This window comes from Pogoniulus pusillus, chromosome 13 (genome assembly GCF_015220805.1).
Source record: "Pogoniulus pusillus isolate bPogPus1 chromosome 13, bPogPus1.pri, whole genome shotgun sequence".
Classification (NCBI taxonomy): Eukaryota; Metazoa; Chordata; class Aves; order Piciformes; family Lybiidae; genus Pogoniulus; species Pogoniulus pusillus.
This window is the reverse complement of record NC_087276.1, coordinates 20,054,573-20,073,802: the sequence shown is the minus strand read 5'-3', so window position 1 is coordinate 20,073,802 and position 19,230 is coordinate 20,054,573. Positions and strand designations below refer to the sequence as shown.

General features: G+C 53.7%; 1 protein-coding gene across 2 annotated transcripts in view; it reads left to right on the top strand.

Annotated features, from left to right (window-relative positions):
• Positions 1–2,796: 2,796 nt before the first annotated feature.
• The window catches only part of PRKCB (protein kinase C beta), a 116,363-nt gene continuing 99,929 nt past the window's right edge, over positions 2,797–19,230 (top strand). The window contains exons 1-2 of one of the 2 annotated variants that reach the window (XM_064153331.1): positions 2,797–3,154; positions 3,761–3,792. In XM_064153331.1, coding sequence (XP_064009401.1) covers positions 2,982–3,154; positions 3,761–3,792 — 205 coding nt within the window. In that variant the 5' untranslated portion in view covers positions 2,797–2,981. The remainder of the gene's footprint in view (positions 3,155–3,760; positions 3,793–19,230) is intronic. The other variant, XM_064153332.1, reaches the window with a different exon arrangement.

The following is a 19,230-nucleotide window of genomic DNA, read 5'->3' as shown; positions in this document are numbered from 1 at the left end:
CTGCACTGTTAGGGCAGCAGGAACGGATGGAGCTGATTTCCCCTCACTCCATGCACTGTGCTGTGCTAATCCAGAGCTTTGCACCTGTGGGGACTTGACTTGCATTAACACACAGGATCATTTCCTCAGAGGAAGGAGCTGCTGGGATGTTCAGCTCAACGTCTCAAAGTGCTGAGAGGTTCTGGTCTTGAAACTCTTCCTTTAATGTGATGTGACCCTGAGGGTGTTGTTCAGCATTGAACTTCAGAAACCTTCTGAGAGCAGGAACTGAACCTGAGTTGGCAAGGTCATGGCTCAGGAGAGTGATAACATCTTGGGCATGAATGATGACTTGAATATCATAGAATTGTATTGGTTGGAGAAGACCTCTAAGATAATCAAATCCAACCACTTGACCCTGCACAACCATGGCCATTTAACCATGTTCCACAGTGCCATGGCTACACATTTCTTGAACCCCTCCAGGGATGGGGATTTCCCTACCCCTCTGGGCAGTCTCTTCCAATCCCTGACCATGCTTGCAGCAAAGAAATTGTTTCTAAACAGCATCAAAGGCTTTACCCACACTTGCAGGGTAAGAGGAAAGACATTCTCTGTGGTTCCTGCTGCTGCTGGGTCCCACATGCAGCAGCTCTGTAAAATGGGTACCTGCAGCAGCAGCAGCAGAAGGAAGAAGAAGCAGGCAAAGCCCAGGGTTTGCAGTGAAAACGAGAAGAATTCAGCCTGGCTCCACGTGAAGAGCAGCATGTGCTCAGGGAAGAGGGGGGGTGCAGAAGGAAGGAACCCAAAGGGGCTTGTGATTACCTGGTATTCTTCTCCTGATGCCTCCCAGCCCTCCCTGTGCAGGAGGAGATCATTCTGCGGCGCTGATTTCCATGTGCAAGCCAGCAGTGAAAAGTGCTCCCTCCCCGGGCAGGAGACCCCCTGCAGCTTGATGATGGGGAGAAAAAACCCCATTTGCAGCCCCCACTTTGCCTGGCAGGGTGTGGGAAGGTTGCCTCCATTTCCCCATGTCACAAGGAGGGATGTGGCAATTTGCTTTTCCTTCAGAGCATCACAATCACACGGTGCTGGGTGTTGGTACCAAGCCTGCCTGTTCCTGGTGGCAGCAGCAGGACGGGTCACCAGGCTTGATTACTGTAATGAACCTCGTCACAGAGCTGCCTAATAACAGCTCCAGGCCTATTTCTGGAAGGTCTCCTGGGTGTTTAATTCCACAGAGCTGGAGGAGCAGTGCTCAGGAAAGGAACTGGTGGGATGGAGGGCTGGATGGCAGCGGAGCAGGGACGGTCTGGGGCTACAGAAGGAAAATGATCAGAGGGCTGCAGACCCAGAATTAAATCCCACAGATAAGAATTTGGAGTTATTGTTGTTGTTGGCAGAAAAATTCTTGTGGCTGTGTTTGAGATAAAGCCTTCTCCTGCTCTGATTGGAATTTTCATCCCTTCAGCTCCCAGACCAGGCACAGAAGGAGGAATTTCCTCACGATGAGGATGCTGAGACACTGGAACAGGTTGCCCAGGGATGTGGTGGAGGCCACATCCCTAGAGACATTCAAGGTCAAACGTGACGGGGCTCTGAGCAACCTGCTCTATCTGGAGGTGTCACTGCTGACTGTAGGTGTTAGCCAAGATGACCTTTGTAGGTCCCTTCCAGCAAAAAACACTCTATGATTCTATGGTCCTCTTGGAATGTTGGTTTTAAACTTACAGCTCAGATACTGACCGTCTTGTACCCAGTTCACTGAAGACATCCCTCAGTGCACCAGGATGGCACTGGGAGACGTGGATACTGGAGGAGGAGGTTGGCAGATCTGAGCTTCAGAACCCTGACAGCAGGGACAATAGAGGTGAACAGATGTGGTTTGAAACCCCCCTTGTCCTGCTCAACTAGGATGTCCTCAGTCAGCTGGGTACAAGACAGTCAATGTTTGAGTTGTAAGCTTAAAGCAAGTGTTCCAAGAGAGCTCCTAAACTGGTGGCATTTCCATCTCCTGTGCCTGTTCGTCTACCCGGCCCTGTCTGTGGGAGATTGGCCACATGAGCCATAGTCACTTCAGCTTCCAGCCAGCTGTGGAGCTGTGCCCCATCTCTCCCTAGATCCCTCTAAAATCCCAGCTGCTGCTGCTCCTGACTTTTGTGGAGCAGAAAACTGAGGTAGAGCAGAATAATTCCTGGGAATCCTCAGAGTCTTGAGGGAGTCTGGGGAAAAAAACACATCATTTTCAGTGCCAGTCCTGAAGTGGGCATTGTTCCTGGGGAACTCCCCAGGCCTGGTTTGTAGGGAGGATTTTCTTGGGTTCATTTTGTCTGTTATTGGAATCCTCAGTATCGTTGTAATTATTGTCACCACTATTATAATTATTGCCATCTCTATTCTCATTAATCTCGTCGTTATTGTCCCTTATCCACGCCACAACCCCTTCTCATCCCACCCTGTCGGCTCAGACCAGAGCAGCCCACCGCAGCGTGAGAAAGACAGGATGGTATCTCCCTTGCAGCGGCAGCTGGACAGGAGAGGACGATGCCCCCAGCGCGGTGCCGGTCGGGGGACAAGCAAGGCTGCCGGCTGCCGGTGCCCGCAGCATCCCGGCGGGGGGCGGGGGCCGCATGCTGTGTCCAGAAGAGGCCCCGCCCACTGCGCCCACCGGCTGGGAGCTGGGGAGGCTCCCTCCGCGCCCCGTATGCAAATCAGCATGCAAATCAGCATGCAAAGCAGAGGGGCGGGGCACACCCGTGCAGCGCGAGCGAGGGGCGTGTCTCGCTATGCAGATGAGGGGGCGGTGCGCACCATTATGTAAATGAGGGGGCGGGGCGGCCCCGGGTGTGTGTCGGAGGCTCCCGCCAGCTGCAGCCAGAGGTGCTGAGTGCCGCCGAGCCCCGGCCCCAGCTGCAGCGCACGGGGCCGAGCCGAACCGAGCCCAGCCGGGCCCAACCGAACCCAAGCGGGCGGAGCCGGCGGCCGGCAGCCCCTGGTACAGCATGGCCGAGCCGCCGGCATCGACACCGGGCTCCGAGAGTGAGGAGGGCCCGGTGCGTTTTGCTCGGAAGGGAGCCCTGCGGCAGAAGAACGTCCATGAGGTGAAGAACCACAAGTTCACCGCGAGGTTCTTCAAGCAGCCAACCTTCTGCAGCCATTGCACCGACTTCATCTGGTGAGTGGAGCTCCCCCCACCCCGGAATCTGGCACCCCCTGGAGACCCGGCCCGGGCCGGCGGGACCCCCTCTCAACGGCTTCGGGACGCCTTGGCCCACTCTGGGGCCCTCTCTCTGCTCGACGAGACCTCATCACTTTGTACCCTCCAGAGCTCCCGACCCTCTCCGGGACCCTCGACCCAGGAGGGTCAGCAGGACTCCCCTGTGCTTCCTCCGGGACCCTCGATTCTGCCTAGCAGGACCCCCTCCTTGCGCGCTTGGGGATCCTCTATCTCCTCCCACATCCACCCTCCCCACCTCCGGAACCCTAGCTGGCTCTGAGACCCTTTGGCTCGGCGGAGTCCCAGCTTGCCCGCCTTGAGACCCTCGACTTCCTCTGAGACTCCACCTTGTGCCTTCTGCATGACCCTAAACAGCTTCGGTACCCTCGACCCAGCCCGGTGCGGCCCCCTCCGCCCCAACTCCGTCAGCTTCCTCCGGGCACTCCCTCCCTGGCCATCTCCCATGGGCCCCCCACTGACCCCAGCCGGTGCCTATTGCGGGCAGGGTCGTTGCGCTGTTGCCGGTACTGCGCTCGGTGACTCACTGCTCTCCTCTCTTCGCAGGGGCTTCGGCAAGCAGGGCTTTCAGTGTCAAGGTGAGTGTCGCGCCGGGGGAGCGTCTAGGGTGGAGGTGGGGGGATGGTGGTGCAGGAACCGTCCCTCATCCCGGGGACCAGCCCCTGAACCGGCCTCGGAGCATCTCCACCGGGGCTGAGCAGCAGCATCCCCCAGCTTTGCCTTGCCCAGGCTGGGGAAGCAGCTTAGTCATAATTTTTTAATTAACTAAGCAACCAGTCGGTGTTTTTGGAGCTGTTTGGGGTTTGTTACTGGTGGCTGAGGCCTCAGATAAACACCCCCTCCCCCCCTCCAAGAACAAAGACAGGCAGGGGGAAGTTTGTAATTTTTAACGTGCTTAACCCAGACTGGGGAGGGGGGAGGGGGGGGCTAAGGGCAAAGCGGCAGCGTGTGGTGCGGTGGCACCGGCATACCGGAGGAACTTGGATGGCTTTGCTGGTGTTGCCGGGGGAAAAATAAGGCTCCATAGCAAAATGTGTTTGCAGAAGCTTCTGGGTCCCTGCAGCCAGAATGCCCTGTGCTGGTAACACTGGGATTCTGGGAGGTGTTCCTTAGGGATTGATGGTGTCCTCCCCAGGGAATGAGGATGAATTCCCTGAATTTTATCTGGTGCCCCAGTGCTCTTGGAGGCTGCACATGCTGGCTGTGCCTGGCCACCACGGTGGGGTCACAACCTGCTGGAGGTGAAGGTCTGGGCTTGGGCTTGCAACCAGGCTGGTGCCTGCCGCTACTGGTGTGGAATTTTGCTTTAGTGATATTTGGAGTAGAGTTTTGTTTTGGTGGGTGGATGAAGCTGAGGCTTGAGATATTTAGTGTGAAAATGAACTTGCTGGATGCCTCTGAGAGCTCCATGACAGCTTGTCCTGCTGTGCTTAGGGTCTAAGGCAGAAAGCAGCAACCATCCCTTCACTGCTCACACCCTGAGCTGGGCTGAGGTGTGATACAGAACCAGAACTCGAGGTGTGAGATGGTTTCAAGCCTTGAGGTTGCAGCTCTGTCACCTAGGCTGGCTGCAGGCAGGAGGGCTTTGTTCTGGTTGCGCTCAGGAGCATCTCCACAGAAGCTCCTACAAGCAGTATAAGTCTAGCTGAGCCTCAGGAGTACAACATTAAAATACCCAAGGGATCTCCCTGCTGCCTTCCAGCCCCTCATCTAAGGGCCTGGGTTGGGGTTGGTTAGCAAAGGACAGCAGATGTGGGGACTGAGATACGACTTGGTGGTGTTACTCAAGGTCACAGCTTCCCCTGGCACCTGAGGTTTCACACATGGTCAGCTCAGTCTTGCTGCTCAGAAGAGTTCTGTGCAGCTCTTGCTATGGCTCTTCCAGGTTTCTCAGGCCTGCCTGGCACAGGCAGGGTCATGCCAGCTGGATTTGTGCAAACAACCTCCCTCAAATATGAAGTGTGCTGGGAAAAGGCTGGTGGGGATGTTCTGGTGGGGTAGAGCTTCTCCTGAGCATTTCTAATGCTTTGCTCAGCTCTCACTATAGAGATGCTGAGATCGTTGGTGTCAGACAATTTGAGCCTTTCCACGTCTCTCTCCCAGCCATCAGAGACTGTTGTCCAACCTGTAGTTGTGCTTCTGCACCAAGCTTCATCCCAAAATGATTTATTCTACTAGAGCTAAATCCCTCTCCAGTGCCAGGGCAGTGTCTGGGACCTGTGAAGGTGGCCTCAGATCTGCTAACACAGAGCAGCTGCTTCCAAATGGAGAAATGTTAAACACCTGAGTTCTATCCTGTGGGTCTTGGAGCAGGACCCTGTGGAGCTGCCAGGAGCATCCCGTGCTCAGTGGTGCTTCCCAAAGGTGTGTGACTGGTCTATAACAGTATTTTCTGCCTTAAGAAACCACTTTGCAGGTTGCTTTGGCATGACAGATGTGAAAAGACTGCATTGCAATGGGAGACTTTGCAGACTGCAGTATGTGGAGCAGACCTGTCTTTACCCCAGATGCCTTCCTCAGATCACTGATCCTTGGTGGGCTTTCACACACACTTGCCCCTCTGTGAAGTTCCTCAGCTGGCAGGGCAGGACCATAGGTGTGACTCTTGTTGCCACAACAGCACCACACAGTTGGTGCCCCCATGATGGAGGGGACACGATGTCTTCATGCCCATTGCTTCCAGGTTGGAAAGTCAAGCAGGAGCTGAAGTTGCTACCTCCTGCCATGTGCTTGGAAATCACAGCCACCCTGGGAGACTCCAGGAGAAAGAGCTTGGCGTGCCAGGGCTGGCACTGTGCGCTGCCTCTGCCTCTGGATGGCACCTCGCTGGTGCTGCGTCTTGCTCCTCTTGGTGAGGAGCTCTGGGGAGTTGTGCCCCTCATGTTGTGCTGCAGCTGCTGTTGAACTTAGTAAATAAGTTGTATTTACAGGGAATACCCTTGGGGTGGGTTTGATTTGGAGTTCTTCAGCTCTGCAAGGCTTGCTCGGGTTGTGTGTTGAGTGCAGCTTTAATCTGACTTTAACAACTTCTACAGCTATTTTTTGTGTTGGTTTTCAGTGGGGATGGCTGGAAATGTAGCAGAAGCACCTGACTGCCTTGTTTCTCAGCTGTTTCCTACTGCCCTGCTCGCTTTAAGTAGGTTTTCACCTGTGCCCTGATTTCTTTCTAGGCCGTTTGCAATAATTAGATTGTTAATTAGCTCATTACTTGTGACTTTTGGCAGGAAGTTAGCAGAAACTGACTCTTCGTAGCTTGAAATACTAATGAATGCCACAGATGCCACTTAATTGCTTGCTAATCTGCTTCTTATCCTCACAGACAATCTCCTTCTTATCCTTTTGTGCATCTCAAGACATCCTGGGCTAGCACTGAGCCAGAGAGCCTGGTGGTGCTGGGCAGCAGGAGGGCTGTGTGTGGGCAGCCCTGAGGATCAGGGCTGCTTTTTGCAGGTTTAACAGAAAATGTCACTGTATTGAGGGTGTTGGAGGTCTGAGGTGCTGGCATGCCTGGAGCTGCCTCAGAGATGAGCTCTTCCAGGGGGATATGTACTGGCTGTGCATTGGCAGCACTTTCTGATGGCTTCTAGTGATCTGCTGTGGCTGGAAGGGATGGGAGCTCTTGTGTGAGCTCATGAATAAGACAGAAAAGGGTGCCAGTGCTGTTCCCTTCCCAAGTTTTAAGATCCAGCTCTCCCATACCAGGGAACCTGTGAGAAGAGAGAGCAGCACATGGTTCTTGGCAGGCTCTGTGGTGCAGGGCCGACGTGTGGCTGAGCTGCAGCCCATGGTTTGGTGTCTTGGTTCTCCTGGCTGAAGAAGTGCTTTGAGGATGGGAAGGGGAACTGATTTGAAGTCTGTTGAGGGTGAAATTCTTGGTCTCATTCTCAGAACGTGCTGCTTCTGAGAGGTGGCAGCTTTCTCTGTGCTCTGCTCATGTTCCCATCCTTGGGATGCCTTGCTCCTGTTGTCCCAGCAGCTCCTGGTCCCTCCGCAGATCAGGGTACTGGCAGCATTGGAGGTTTTGTGAGGGGGGACACCTCACTGATGGCCAGGTTGGTTGAACATGGGGGTTGAAGTAGATGACCTTTAAAGGTTCCCTCCCCACCAAACTGTTCTATGATTCTACAAGCTGGAGTTACCATTGCAGTGCCTGGGCTGGCCTTCTACCCTGAGAACTGGGGAAGGGCAGAGGAAGAGGTGCTTCTGTAGAGGTGAGGAGCCATGTGATGTGATTCTCATTTGGGAGCAGAAAATCACCTGCATCTGTTGCTGCCTTCTTGTGTACAGAGTGGAAAAGATCTTCTTGGAAAGAAGAATCTGGACTGCTTAAGAGGGAAAAAAGGCTCATTTGGAAACGAAGCTTTGATCCTGCAGTAACTTTTCTGGAGGAAATGTTTAGCTCTTCTCCCTGATTATGACTCAGGCAGCAGAGATACTCCTCAGCTTGAATCTCTTCCCAAACTTCATACCAATTCTCATTCCTTCTGCCAGGTTTTCTTCTCCCCATCCTCCAAACCCAGCACTCTCCTTTTGTCTTCTCACAATTCAGCGCTCGACGCCCAGAACTCTGAGCAGCTGGAAAATGTCAGCTGGGTCTTACCTTTTTCAAGCAAGTCTTTGCTTTCTTGCTTGTCTGCCTTCACAACCCACCCTTCCTTCCCTCCCCCCCTCACCTCCCCGTTGCCCTCCAGACGGAAGCGAAACCCAGAGCAGCTCTGGTCTGAGCTGCAGCTCCTGCTGCTGCTGCTGCGGGTTTTGGGTTGTCGCCATTAGCTCCGCGCAGCCGTTCAGTGCCTGCTTCTATTGACTGGATTAAAGCAAAGGAGGAACAAAAGCAAAACAAACTCCAATCATTCAGACTTGCCTCAAACCCAGTAATTTCGTGTCAACATACTCTGTGCACTGGAGGAATGTTAGTGTGCAAATAGACTAATTAAAAATGTTTCTGCAATTACTTTTTGCAGCACAAACGATGCTAATTATATAATGCAGCAGAAATGGGAAGCAGCATCCCAGAGAGGGGTTTGGTGTTTCTTGCAGTGGGGATGCAGTTCTGGACGCTGAGGAGGCTTGGGCAGTGGGAAGGCAGCTCGCTGGGCACTGGGAGCAGGTGGAAATGGAAAGGGGAAATTGGTCTGGTTCCAGTGCTGCACTGTGCTTCTGCAGAACTGTGAGTGGCAGCAGAGCTGGTGGGGAGAAGGGGAAGGTGCCCCTCTGTGTCCTGGTCAAAGCATCCAGCCTCCTTCAAAGCTGAGTTTTAAAGCTTGCAGCTGGATTCACTAATCCTGCAGTTGCCTGTGCTAGGGACCTGCAGCTTGCGAAAGCAAGTTTGTTTGGGGAGGAAATCTGCATCTGCCAGAGGTTCTTCTGGGGTTCACCAGGAGCCACTTGCTACGTTGAGGTCTGTTGTGCCTTCTCGCAGCTCAGAAGAGCTCATCTGAGTTTCTCAGTGGAAGTGGTTTCTCTTTTCCCTCCCCCTTTACAGTAGCTTTTTTTCCCCTCTTTCTTATCTCCCAGAGTAACTGCCATCCTGAAATGATCTCAGACTGTGGTAACGAGAGGTCCCTTTCCTTCTTGGGGTGGCTCACTGACCAGCCTCAGCAGGAGCAAACTGGGCAGAGGATTTCACAGCTGTCCCCAGAGGGGCTCAGGGTGCTTTAGGGGGTGGCAGGAGGGTTTGCATTACATCCAAGTGGTCTCTGTCAGCTGTGACTTCGGTGCAGAGGTTAAACCACCCCGGAACATGAGCCTCTGCTGTGGCTGTTCTCCAGGTATTGATCCTTCCAGGGGAACTGTGTGCCTGGGCTATCCCTAAGGAGGCTTCTCAGCAAGCCCTCCAGACACCTCTGTAGCCTGCTGGTTCACGTGCCTGCTGCCCCACCAATCCTGCAGCACACGGGCTCCTGGCAGGGTCTGCAGGGCATCCTTGTGCTGGCACTGAGCTGTGGGGAGATGCTCACCTGTCTCAGCGCCCGCAGAAGGTGGTGGAGCTGCAAAGCAGAGTGAGACCTGGAGGGTTTGATGTGTAGAACAGGAGGAGGGGCTGAATCTCCTCTCCAAGGCTGGTGTGAATTCTGTGGACTGATGAGGGTTTATCTGGAAGCTCAAGTGAGAGGAGCTGCACAAAGCCCTCCCAGACAGCAAGCACTGTTCCTCCTCCTCCTGACTGTGCTGCAAGACTGAAAATGCTGAAGCTGCTGGTCAGGGCCATCCACCCCCTTCTGGGATTACCAGCAAATAAGTTGTGTGATCCCAGTGGCTGGGATATTGACTTCTAGCTGTGCCCACAGTTCAGTTGAGGGCAGACCTGTCTGGCACATGTCATTATGAAGTGTGAGATCAGAAGGTGAGCACTGAAGTGCTGTCCCCTTGGTCTGAACTGAGTCACAGAATGGCTTGGGTTGGAAGAGACTTTAAAGATCATCCAGTTCCAACCTCCTGTCATGGGCAGAGACACCTCCCACTGGAGCAGGTTGCTAAAGACCTCGTCCAACCTGGCTTTGAACACCTCCAGGGAAGGAGCATCAACAAGCTCCCTGGGCAACCTGTTGCGGTGGCTCACCACTCTTGCTGTCAAGAATTTCTTCTCCATCTCCCTTCTTCCAGCTCAAAGCCATTGTCCTGTCACTCCAAGCCCTAGTCAAAAGTCCCTCCCTAGCTTTCTTGTCTCCCTTCGGACAAGGATCCATGTGGTAAGGAAGAGGGATGCTTACAGTGCTGGCTGGGCTGGGATTCCACACAGAAGTGCTAAGGTGGATTTCCACCCTGCAGGAGCCAGCTGTGCAGGGGATTAGTGCTGCACTATGGGCACGAGCAGAGCCCTGGAGCTGCCAGAGCCCAGCTGTGGGCTGGTTGCCTTTCCCTGCGTGTGGTGAAGCTCAGAGCATGGGGCAGCCACGGAGGGTGCTTGCGGTGCTGTGCCAGTCATTCCTCCAGCCTGCCCTCATGAGTCACTGTTCTCAGAGTCCTCAGTTGGAGCCATGTAGAGAAGGTGAGTAATGAGCTCCTGCAGGTCAGGGCTAACTGCAGCTCCTTTGGGCAGCCTGTTCCTCACCTTGTGGGGGCTGCAACTTCAGGCAGGTTGGCAAGATGCAGCCCTCCAGAAAAAGTGGGCATGAAGGAGTCTTGTGTGGTGATGATGGATGCAGTCTTGGGCTGCTGCTTCTGGTGTCCCCTTGTCTGTCACCAGCACAAACACTGCAGGTGATGCTGTGCATGCTGGCTCTGAGAGCTAGGCAAGGAGGAGGGACAGGAGAGCATGAAGTGCTGCCCAGACCCTCCAGCCCTTTCAGGTGATGTTATAGGAGACTAAGAATGACCAAAGGACTTGTTCATCCCCTGGGCTGATGCTGTTCTACACCTCAAGTTTTAGCAGAAGCTCTTCCTGGGGCCAGAGCTTCTGTGCTCCTCAGAGCAGATGTGGGGACAGGATGTCAGGACTCGGGGCACTGAAGTGTGTCTCTTGGGTTTCCCATTCCCCAGGGAAAGGACAGCTGTGAGCTGCTGCTTCCATGCTTCAAGCCAGCCCCACCCCACTAGCCAGCTACAGCTGGGCTGTGGTGGTGACCTTAGTCGTTTCTTGAGCCAAGAGCCAAAATAGTACTGGAAGAGATGTGGAGCAGACACAGTGCTCTGGTCCTCCAGACAGTGACCCTGTGGATGAAAGTGGAAATACCTCAGGAGCTTTTCAGCCCCTCAGGGTTGGTACTAGGTGATGTTGCCTGGGCATATGGAGCGTTGCCCTGGGAGAGAAGGGGCTTTCACCAAGATAGACTTGACCCTGGGTGTCCTGTCCTGTTCTGCCAGCCTGAAGCAGCTGTTACCAAGAAGTCATTTTTTCCACCTAAGCCACAGGAGGGGTGGAGGAGAGGAGAAGAAAGCTCTGATTGTGTTGTGCTCAGCAGCAGCCAAATGCTTCATGTTGAGCAGTTCCCAGAAGAAGCAGTGCTGGCTGGAACTGTTCCTAGGAATAAAGTATTCCCAGCCACAGGTTGCTGCTGCTGGGAGCCACACCTGATGCTGTTCAGGGGCAGAAGCACCCAAGGAGTTTCCTGTGGGCACCATGCAGAGGAGGAGCTGTGGGGTCTGGATCTCTCTTGGGGGGATTCTCTGTGTCCCCTTGGTGTCTCATACCAAAAATCCATGGTCTCTGGGGCAGCAAATGACTTCATCTATGTTGAGCTGATGCCACAGCTTCCAGGGGTTGCTGGGGAGCTGAGTGGGGAGCTGCTGCTGTTGTAGGCTCCACAGCTTGTTCTTCTCCTTGTGGCCAAGGCTCCCCGAGACAGCCAAGGATGGCTCTGGCTAAGCAGCTTCCTTAGAGGTTGCTTGTTTGTCTTTCCTGGGTTCAGTCCTGGCCAGTCGATGCTGAAAGGTGGTTGGAAGCCACTGGCTCCTAAAATACCTTTCTTGTCCCATGAGAAGTACTTCTGTAGGTTGGTAGCTGGTGAGGTGAAGCAGAGTGGCAAAAGCACCCTGAAGTGCTACTGATGCAGAGGCTGATGAGACACTGGCACAGGTTGCCCAGGGAGGTTGTGGATGATCCCTCCCTGGAGGTGTTCAAGGCCAGGATGGATGAGGCCTTGAGCAGTCTGCTCTAGTGAGAGGTGTCCCTGCCCATGGCAGGGAGTGGGAACTGGATGATCATTGAGGTCCCTTCCAACTCAGCCTGTTCTAGGATGTGGGCTGTGCCTCAGAGAAGGCATCTCCATGGCTCATGGGTATTTGTGCCAGTACCTGTGTCTGCTCCACTTACCTGGATGCAGGCTGTGAGTGATTTATTGCTCCTGGCCCAGCCTCCAGTGGAAAGATCAAATCAATTAAAATGTCCTCTTAGTGAGCAGGCCACCTGCGTGCTCTGAAATGACACAAGAGCTCCCAAGCAGAGGCTTCTTTGTTCCTCCCCCTGATGAGGGTTATTTCATAGAATCCTAGGTTGGTTTGGGTTAGAGGGGACCATAAAGACCCTGCCATGGCAGAGACACCTTCCACTGGACCACCTTGCTTCAGGCCTCATCCAGCCTGGTCTTGAACACCTCCAGGGAGAGGGTATCCACAACCTCCCTGGGCAACCTGTTCCAGTGTCTGCCCACTCTCACTGTCAAGAATTCCTTTCTAATCTCCAGCCTAAATCTGCCCTTCTCAAGCTTTAACTGCTCGGTGACAGGGAGGAAGCCTGATGAGTCCTCACAAGGTCCCACTCTGTGCAGTAAGTCAGCCCTGGCCACTGCTTCTGCCAGCTGCTCCTGGTTGCCTGTGGAAGGAAATGGCTTTCCTGAGCCGTGACAGCTCTGCTCCAGCAGCACCTCGCTGCAGATGCCACTGCAACTGCTGCTGCTCAGCCAGCATCTGCTGGGCATTGTCTGCTGGCCACATGCAGCCCGCAGAGCCCTTCAGGAGGCTTCCCCTGCAGCCCTTGTCATCTCCACTTCAGTGCTTGCTGCAAACTGGAGTACCTCTCCCTGCCATCCTGAAGAGAGGTTACTGGAAACCAGTTGCCTTCTTGTTTACATGGCTCCTCTCATCCTGGAAGCCATCCAGGGCTGGGCAGAGCCAGCTGTGGCACTGGCTGTTCTGCTGCTAGGTGCTGATAAATGCTGTTTAGATGAAGATGTGATTGTTTGCCTCGCTGCTGCTCCTGCCTGCCTGGGATCTGCGGAGGGGCTGCTGGCAGGTGGTGGGAATGGCCTCGTCTTGGCCAGCTCTGTGGCTCGTGGCTGACCTGAGGCACAACTGTGGCTTTGCTCAAGCTGTTTCTGTTTTGGATTGCACTGCTGTTGGTAGCTGTCCTGCTCTTGCCATCGTGTGGAAGAGAAAAGCCAGTTCCAGCACAGTGCTTGAGTCGGCAAATGTTGGGCTGAACACCTGCAGGGGCTACAAGAGACCTAGGGAGGGACTTTTACCAAGGGCTTGGAGTGATGATGGCTTTGAGCTGGAACAGGGAAGATGGAGACTGGAGATTGAGAAGGAATCCTTTGCAACAAGGGTGGTGAGACACTGGCACAGATTGCCCAGGGAGGTTGTGGCTGCCCTCTCCATGAAGGTGTTCAAGGTCAAGTTGGATGAGCCCCTGAGCAACCTGCTCTAGTGGGAGGTGTCCTTGCCTATGGCAGGGGAGTTGGAACTGGATCATCCTTAATGCCCCTTCCAACCCATTCTGTGAATCTGTGACCACCTTGGCCTCCTGCTTCCAGAACTGAACTCCAGTAGTGGAGGAGTAGGAGTCCTCCTGCCCCAGCTGAAGGATGTGGGTGGCTCAGGATCCAGTACCTTGCAGTGATGTCGGCTGAAATAATTTGCTTCCATATTTGGTCTTGCTTTTGTGCCAGATTTCTACATCTTGTTTAAGTGTGACAAGCAGAATATTTTCACAGCTAATCCAGGCTGGACAGGCAAAGCCTGCCAAAAGACCCAGAATTAATAGGCTCCAATGCACACCAGTTACTGGGCTCATGAACATGAGGCTTGTTACAGCACAACCCTCCTGGATTTGGCTCTTCTGCAGCCAGTTGAAGTCTGTGTTCTTTCCAGTCTCAGAATGCATCAGGTTGAAAGGGACCCTCAAAGGTCATCTTGTCCAACCGCCCTGCAGTCAGCAGGGACACCTCCAACTAGAGCAGGCTGCCCAGGGACATGCCAAGTTTGGCCTTGACTGTTTCCAGAGATGGGGCCTCAACCATATCCCTGGGCAGCTTTTTCCTTTGGGTGAGAGGGCTCATTCTCATGGTGGTGTTCTAGGTGAATGGGTTTTGGGGTTTGGGCAGGGAAATGGGGGATGATGGTTTTGCAGGGAAGTGTTTGGAGCAGCTGGGATTGAGCAGAATGTGTGGTTGTGGGTGCAGGGAGCTTCAGTGGGGCTATGTACAGAGGGCAGGGTGGGTGCTGGAGCTCCTCAGTCCCCGGCAGCCAGCATCACTTGGGATAGGTCAGCAACCCATTGTTGTCTTTCCTGTATGGATGAAGATTTATGCACAGCCTGAAGTAATCCCTCAAACAGTTCAGAGCCCTGAAGCAGGCTGCCTGGAGAGGCTGCAGAGTTTTCTCCTCTGGAGAGCTTCCACAGCCACCTGGCTGTTGTGATCACGGGCAAGGTGCTGTGGGTGCTCCTGCTGGAGCAGGACTGGGTGATCTCCAGAGGTCCCTCCCAACCCCACCTTGCTGGGACTCAGGGATTTCATGGCTCTCCAGAGCTTGACACCATCTTTGCTGTGGAGCAGGCTTTGTGTTGTCACCATGACAGAGATGAGCTGCGCTTCCAGGCTCCATTTCTTCTTGTCTTGTGGGCTCCTTTGAGAGAGTGCCCTTTAGGGGAGAAGAGACTCAGGTTCTCCATCTTGTCTTGAAGGTCGGTGCTCTTGGGGCTGATGCCAAGAGCTGCCTGCTCAGGGTGGCCCTGCCACTGTTCTTGCTTGGGTGTCATGCTTCAAAACTTCAGTCTCCTGCATTTCTGAGCTGCTCTTCCTACATTTCGTACTGAGTCAGCAGCAGGGAAGCTAAAAATGATTGATGCCTAAATCTCAGCCTTCAGCCACTCTTCTTCCTCCTGTTGTGATACTGGGGAGCTTCAGCTGCAAGAGTCGGGGCGGTTGTGCCTGGAGAAGAGAAGGCTCCAGGGAGACCTTAGAGCAGCCTTCCAGTACCTGAAGGAGACTACAGGAGAGCTGGGGAGGGACTTTTGACAAGGGCTTGGAGTGACAGGATGAGAGGCAGTGGCTTTGAGCTGGAAGAGGGGAGACTGAAGGTTACAAAGAGACTCTTGCCAGTGAGGGTGGTGTGACTCTGGAACAGGTTGCCCAGGGAGGTTGTGGCTGCCCCCTCCTTGGGGATGTTCAGTGCCAGGCTGGATGAGGACTCAACCTACTGTAGTGGGAGGTGTCCCTGCCCATTGAGGGATATTGGATGTAGATCACCTTCAAGGTCCCTTCCAACCCAGCCCATTCTATGGATCTGTGCTGGTAGATTCCTCCCCATCCTGTTGCCAAGCAAAGCGATGCAACAGTAACAGCTTCACCTTCGGAGGGAACAGCTGAAGCCCTTTATTCTGCTGGTCTGTGCTGCAAGCACACTGAGCAGTTGACACTGAGCAGATGAAGAAATGCATTTTCATGACTGCCAATTATAGCAGAGGAATGTGAAAGTCAGGTTGTGAAGAGGAGTGGAAGTCGTCTCCTGAATGGCTTCATGCGACTTTGCCGGGTGACATCGCTATGAAGTCAGGAGTCAGCACCAAGATTGTTTTAGACTCTCAGGGAGAAGCTGGAGTGAGGGGGAAGTGGCCCACGGGTTGGATTTGCATCAGTGAGTGGCTGAGCTCCTGACGCAGTGCAAAGTCATCACTGACTGCTTTGGAGAGGCTGATTCAGAGCTCAGCACAAGCTGGCATCCTGCGTGGCGGGGACCTCACTGCTTGCCTTGTAAGCAAAATGATGGTGCTGGTGTCAGGATTGGTGCTGTGGTGTCAGGATGGGTGCTGTTAGGAACAAGCTCTTTACCATGAGGGCAGTGGAGCACTCAAAGGGGTCACTCAGGAAGGTAGTTGAGGCCCCATCCCTAGAGATCTTCAAGGTGAGGCTCAACAAGGCTCTGGGCAACCTGGTCTAATTGAGGATGCCCCTGCTGAGTGCAAAGAGAGTTGGACTGGATGATCTTCGGAGGTCCCTCCTGACCCACACCATTCTATGACTCTAGGCTGTGTCAGGATGGCTGCTGTTGTGCCTACCCCAAGAAGCGGAGTAATTTGGTTTTAGGGCTGCTCTGTTTGGTTGTTTTCCCCCCCTGCCATTCACTCCACTACATACTTCAGCTTGGCTTGGGGAAAGGATGCTTGGCAGTGCTCCAGAACTTGCCATTAACTGGACTAGCCAGGAGGAGAACTGTTGTTTAAGGACTAGAAATGGTGCAACCTGTGTCCCTGGTCTCAGAGAGGTGCACTTCCACCACCAAGCTTCAGTCAGTGTTTGCAGCACTATGTTCAAATCAAAGAGGGAGGAGAGGTTGGAATAGGTTGCCTAGAGAAGCTGTGAATTCTCCCTCCTTGGGGGTGTTCGGTGCCAGGCTGGATGAGGCCTCAAGCAACTTGGTCTAGTAGGAGGTGTCCCTGCCCATGGCAGGGGATTGGAACTGGTTGATCTTCAGGGTTCCTTCCAACCCAAACCAGTCTGTGATCCTATGAAGGTGTAGCCAAGCCATGCTGCTGAGCTTGCAGCGACATCGTCTCTGCAGTGCCTGATGCTTCCAGCCCTGCTGGATGCTTCCCTGGTCATGGTGCTGGAGCTCAGTCCCTAGCAGCCATCATCACTTGGGATAAACCAACCCATTGTCACCTTTCCTGTATGGATGAAGTTTTATGCACAGCCTGAAGTGATCCCTCAAATGGTTCAGAGCCCTGGAGCAGGCTGCGCAGAGAGGTTGTGGAGACTCCTTGTCTGGAGAGCTTCCAACTCCACGTGGCTGTTGTGATCCTGGGTAAAGTTCTGTGGGTGCCTCTGCTGGAGCAGGGGACTTGGACTGGGTGATCTCCAGAGGTCCCTTCCAACCCCCACCTTGCTGGGACTTGGGGATTTTGTGGCTCTCCAGAGCTTGTCACTGTCTTTGCTGTGGAGCAGCCTTTGGTCTGTCACCATGCTGGAGATAAGTTGTGTTTCCAGGCTTCTTTTCTCATTACCTGGAGGGCAGCTCTGGGAAGATGCCTTCTAAGGGTGAAAAGGTTCAGGTTCTTTGTGCTCCATTGGTTTCTGAAGGGGCTGAGGAAATAGCTGGCTTTGGAAGGCTGACCAAAGTGTCCTCTTGTGCAGTAGCTGTAATTGCCAGTGGAGAGTTTCTGAGGTTGGTAGAGCTGTCAAGAGAGGACAGTCCTCTGTGCAAGAGGAGGTCTCTGCTGCCTGTCTGCCCATCCTGAAGCCTACCATAAGTGATTCTGCTGCTTTCTGCCCCAGGAATGGCTGTAGAACTGCACTATTCCACGTTGTCTAAGGACCATGTCCAATAGCTCAGTCCATTAACTTCCGAATTTGTCTCGCTCATTTGTCATTGATGGAGAGGAGCCTGAGGGCCAGACTGTTCTGGAAATGAGGCTTGTAGGTCTGTCACAGCAGCGAGTGATTCTCCTGGGTACAACAAAGTGACCTTCGAGACAGCTGAGAGGCTGATTTCAGTTTGCTTCTGGAGGTTCTCCTTGCCTCTACACACTGATGGCCTGGTGGACTTCTCCTCTTCAGAGGCTGGGAAGTGTTCTGCCATTGTGTCACCTCCTTAATGCTATCTCCTCCCAGCTGGAGTGGGGAAGCCCATGTCTTGTGCCATGGGTACTGTCTGCTGGTAGAGAGCTTGTGCTGAAACAGTAGAGCTCTTGTTTTGCTGTCAGGTCTCCTGAGGCTGCCCCTTAAATTCCAGGTGTCTCCTGGAGCTCCTCTATGCCACCATGTGTGGAACGGGCTGAAGGATGGAGAGTGTGTCTGCAGGGCTGGTGCTGGGAGATGTGACCATAAGGACATCTGGGAAAGGAGAGATGGAGGTTTGGCTCTCTGGTGCAGGCAGTGGTGGCCCACAGGCAGTATGGGGAACTGGTCACCTTCAGACCAGCCTCTTGGACCTGTGGTAAGGTCCATATGCAGTGAAGTGTCCACTGTCTGCAGATGCTACTTTGCTGGCAGGAAAAGCTGCAGAAGGTGGGGTGCTGGTTGGGAAGATGTCCTTGAACCTCTGCCATGTACCACAGAGCTGGGAGAAGAGCTGGACATCAGTCTCTGTTCATTGTGCCCTAGACACCACCAGTGGACAGCAGATGTACAGCCACAGTGGTGGCCAGAGCAGAGCTCTTGACCTAGAGTCTCTTAGGGCTTCTGAGGTGGAAAAAGTCTCACTTGCTGGGTCGTTTAGAGGCTCTGAATCTGGAGTTTTGGCAGGAGGAGAGGCTGTAATTAGCTGCTGCTCAGTAGGGCTGCCGATAGATCTTCAGAGCAAGATGCTGCTGGACTGGAAAGAAAAGAGGACAAGAGCTCATTTGCTCAGGGTGGTGATTTGCATTTGGTGGATTGCTGAGCCCTTGTGGAGGATTCTTCCAAAATAACTTCAGATTTCTGCCTTCTCTGAGAATCTGTCCTGGTGCCAAGCAGCTTGGAGTCTGAATCCCTTTGTTTGCTCTTGCCAAGGGAAGGGGATGTTTGTCTGGGATGTGGATGGTGCTGGCATCAGTCGCTGCGTGATGGATGACGTGCTTCACCCCACCTTGGAGCAGAACTCTCTTCCCTTTCATCATACCTAAAAGGACTCTTCTCTTTTTTTTTTTTTTCCCTCCCCCAGCAGCTCCTCTACTGACCTCAATGCTTAGGAGACATAGAACTGTTTCTGTTGGAAAAGCTCTCTGAGATCACTGAGTCCAACCATCAACCCAACGCTGCCATGGCCATTAAACCATGTCCCCAGGTGCCATGGCCATAAGGTTCTTGTACCAGGGTGAGAAGCTTTGCACCCCATTTGCTGGACCTCAGCTCTGCTGCTGGTTGAAAAGGAGAGGCTTTGAAATGCATCTTCTCAGTTGCACCCTGTGGTAGGACAAGGAGCAATGGATGTAAACTACAGCACAGGAAGTTCCACCTCAACATGAGGAGGAACTTCTTTATTGTAAGGGTTAGGGAGCACTGGAACAGGCTTCCCAGAGAGGTTATCAAGTCTCCTTCTCTGGAGACTTTCAAGACCTGCCTGGATGTGTTCCTGTGTGACCTGCACTAGATTATGCCCTGCTTTGGCAGGGGGCTCAGACTCCATCTCTGAAGGTCACTTCCAACCCCTAATATCCTGTGATTCTGTGATCTGGGAAACTTGTTCCTGCCCATGCTGCCAGCTTGCAGAAGATGATGTTGGGCATTGCTAGCACAAAGACAAATCCAACCTCTGTGGCCTTGGGCTGGCTCTTGGCCAGCCCCTGCACTGCCCTGTGGAGGACAGCGGCTGACTTCCACACGTTGGGTGTTTGAGGGCAATGGCTCCATCACCAGGGGTTTACACAGGCAGCAGTG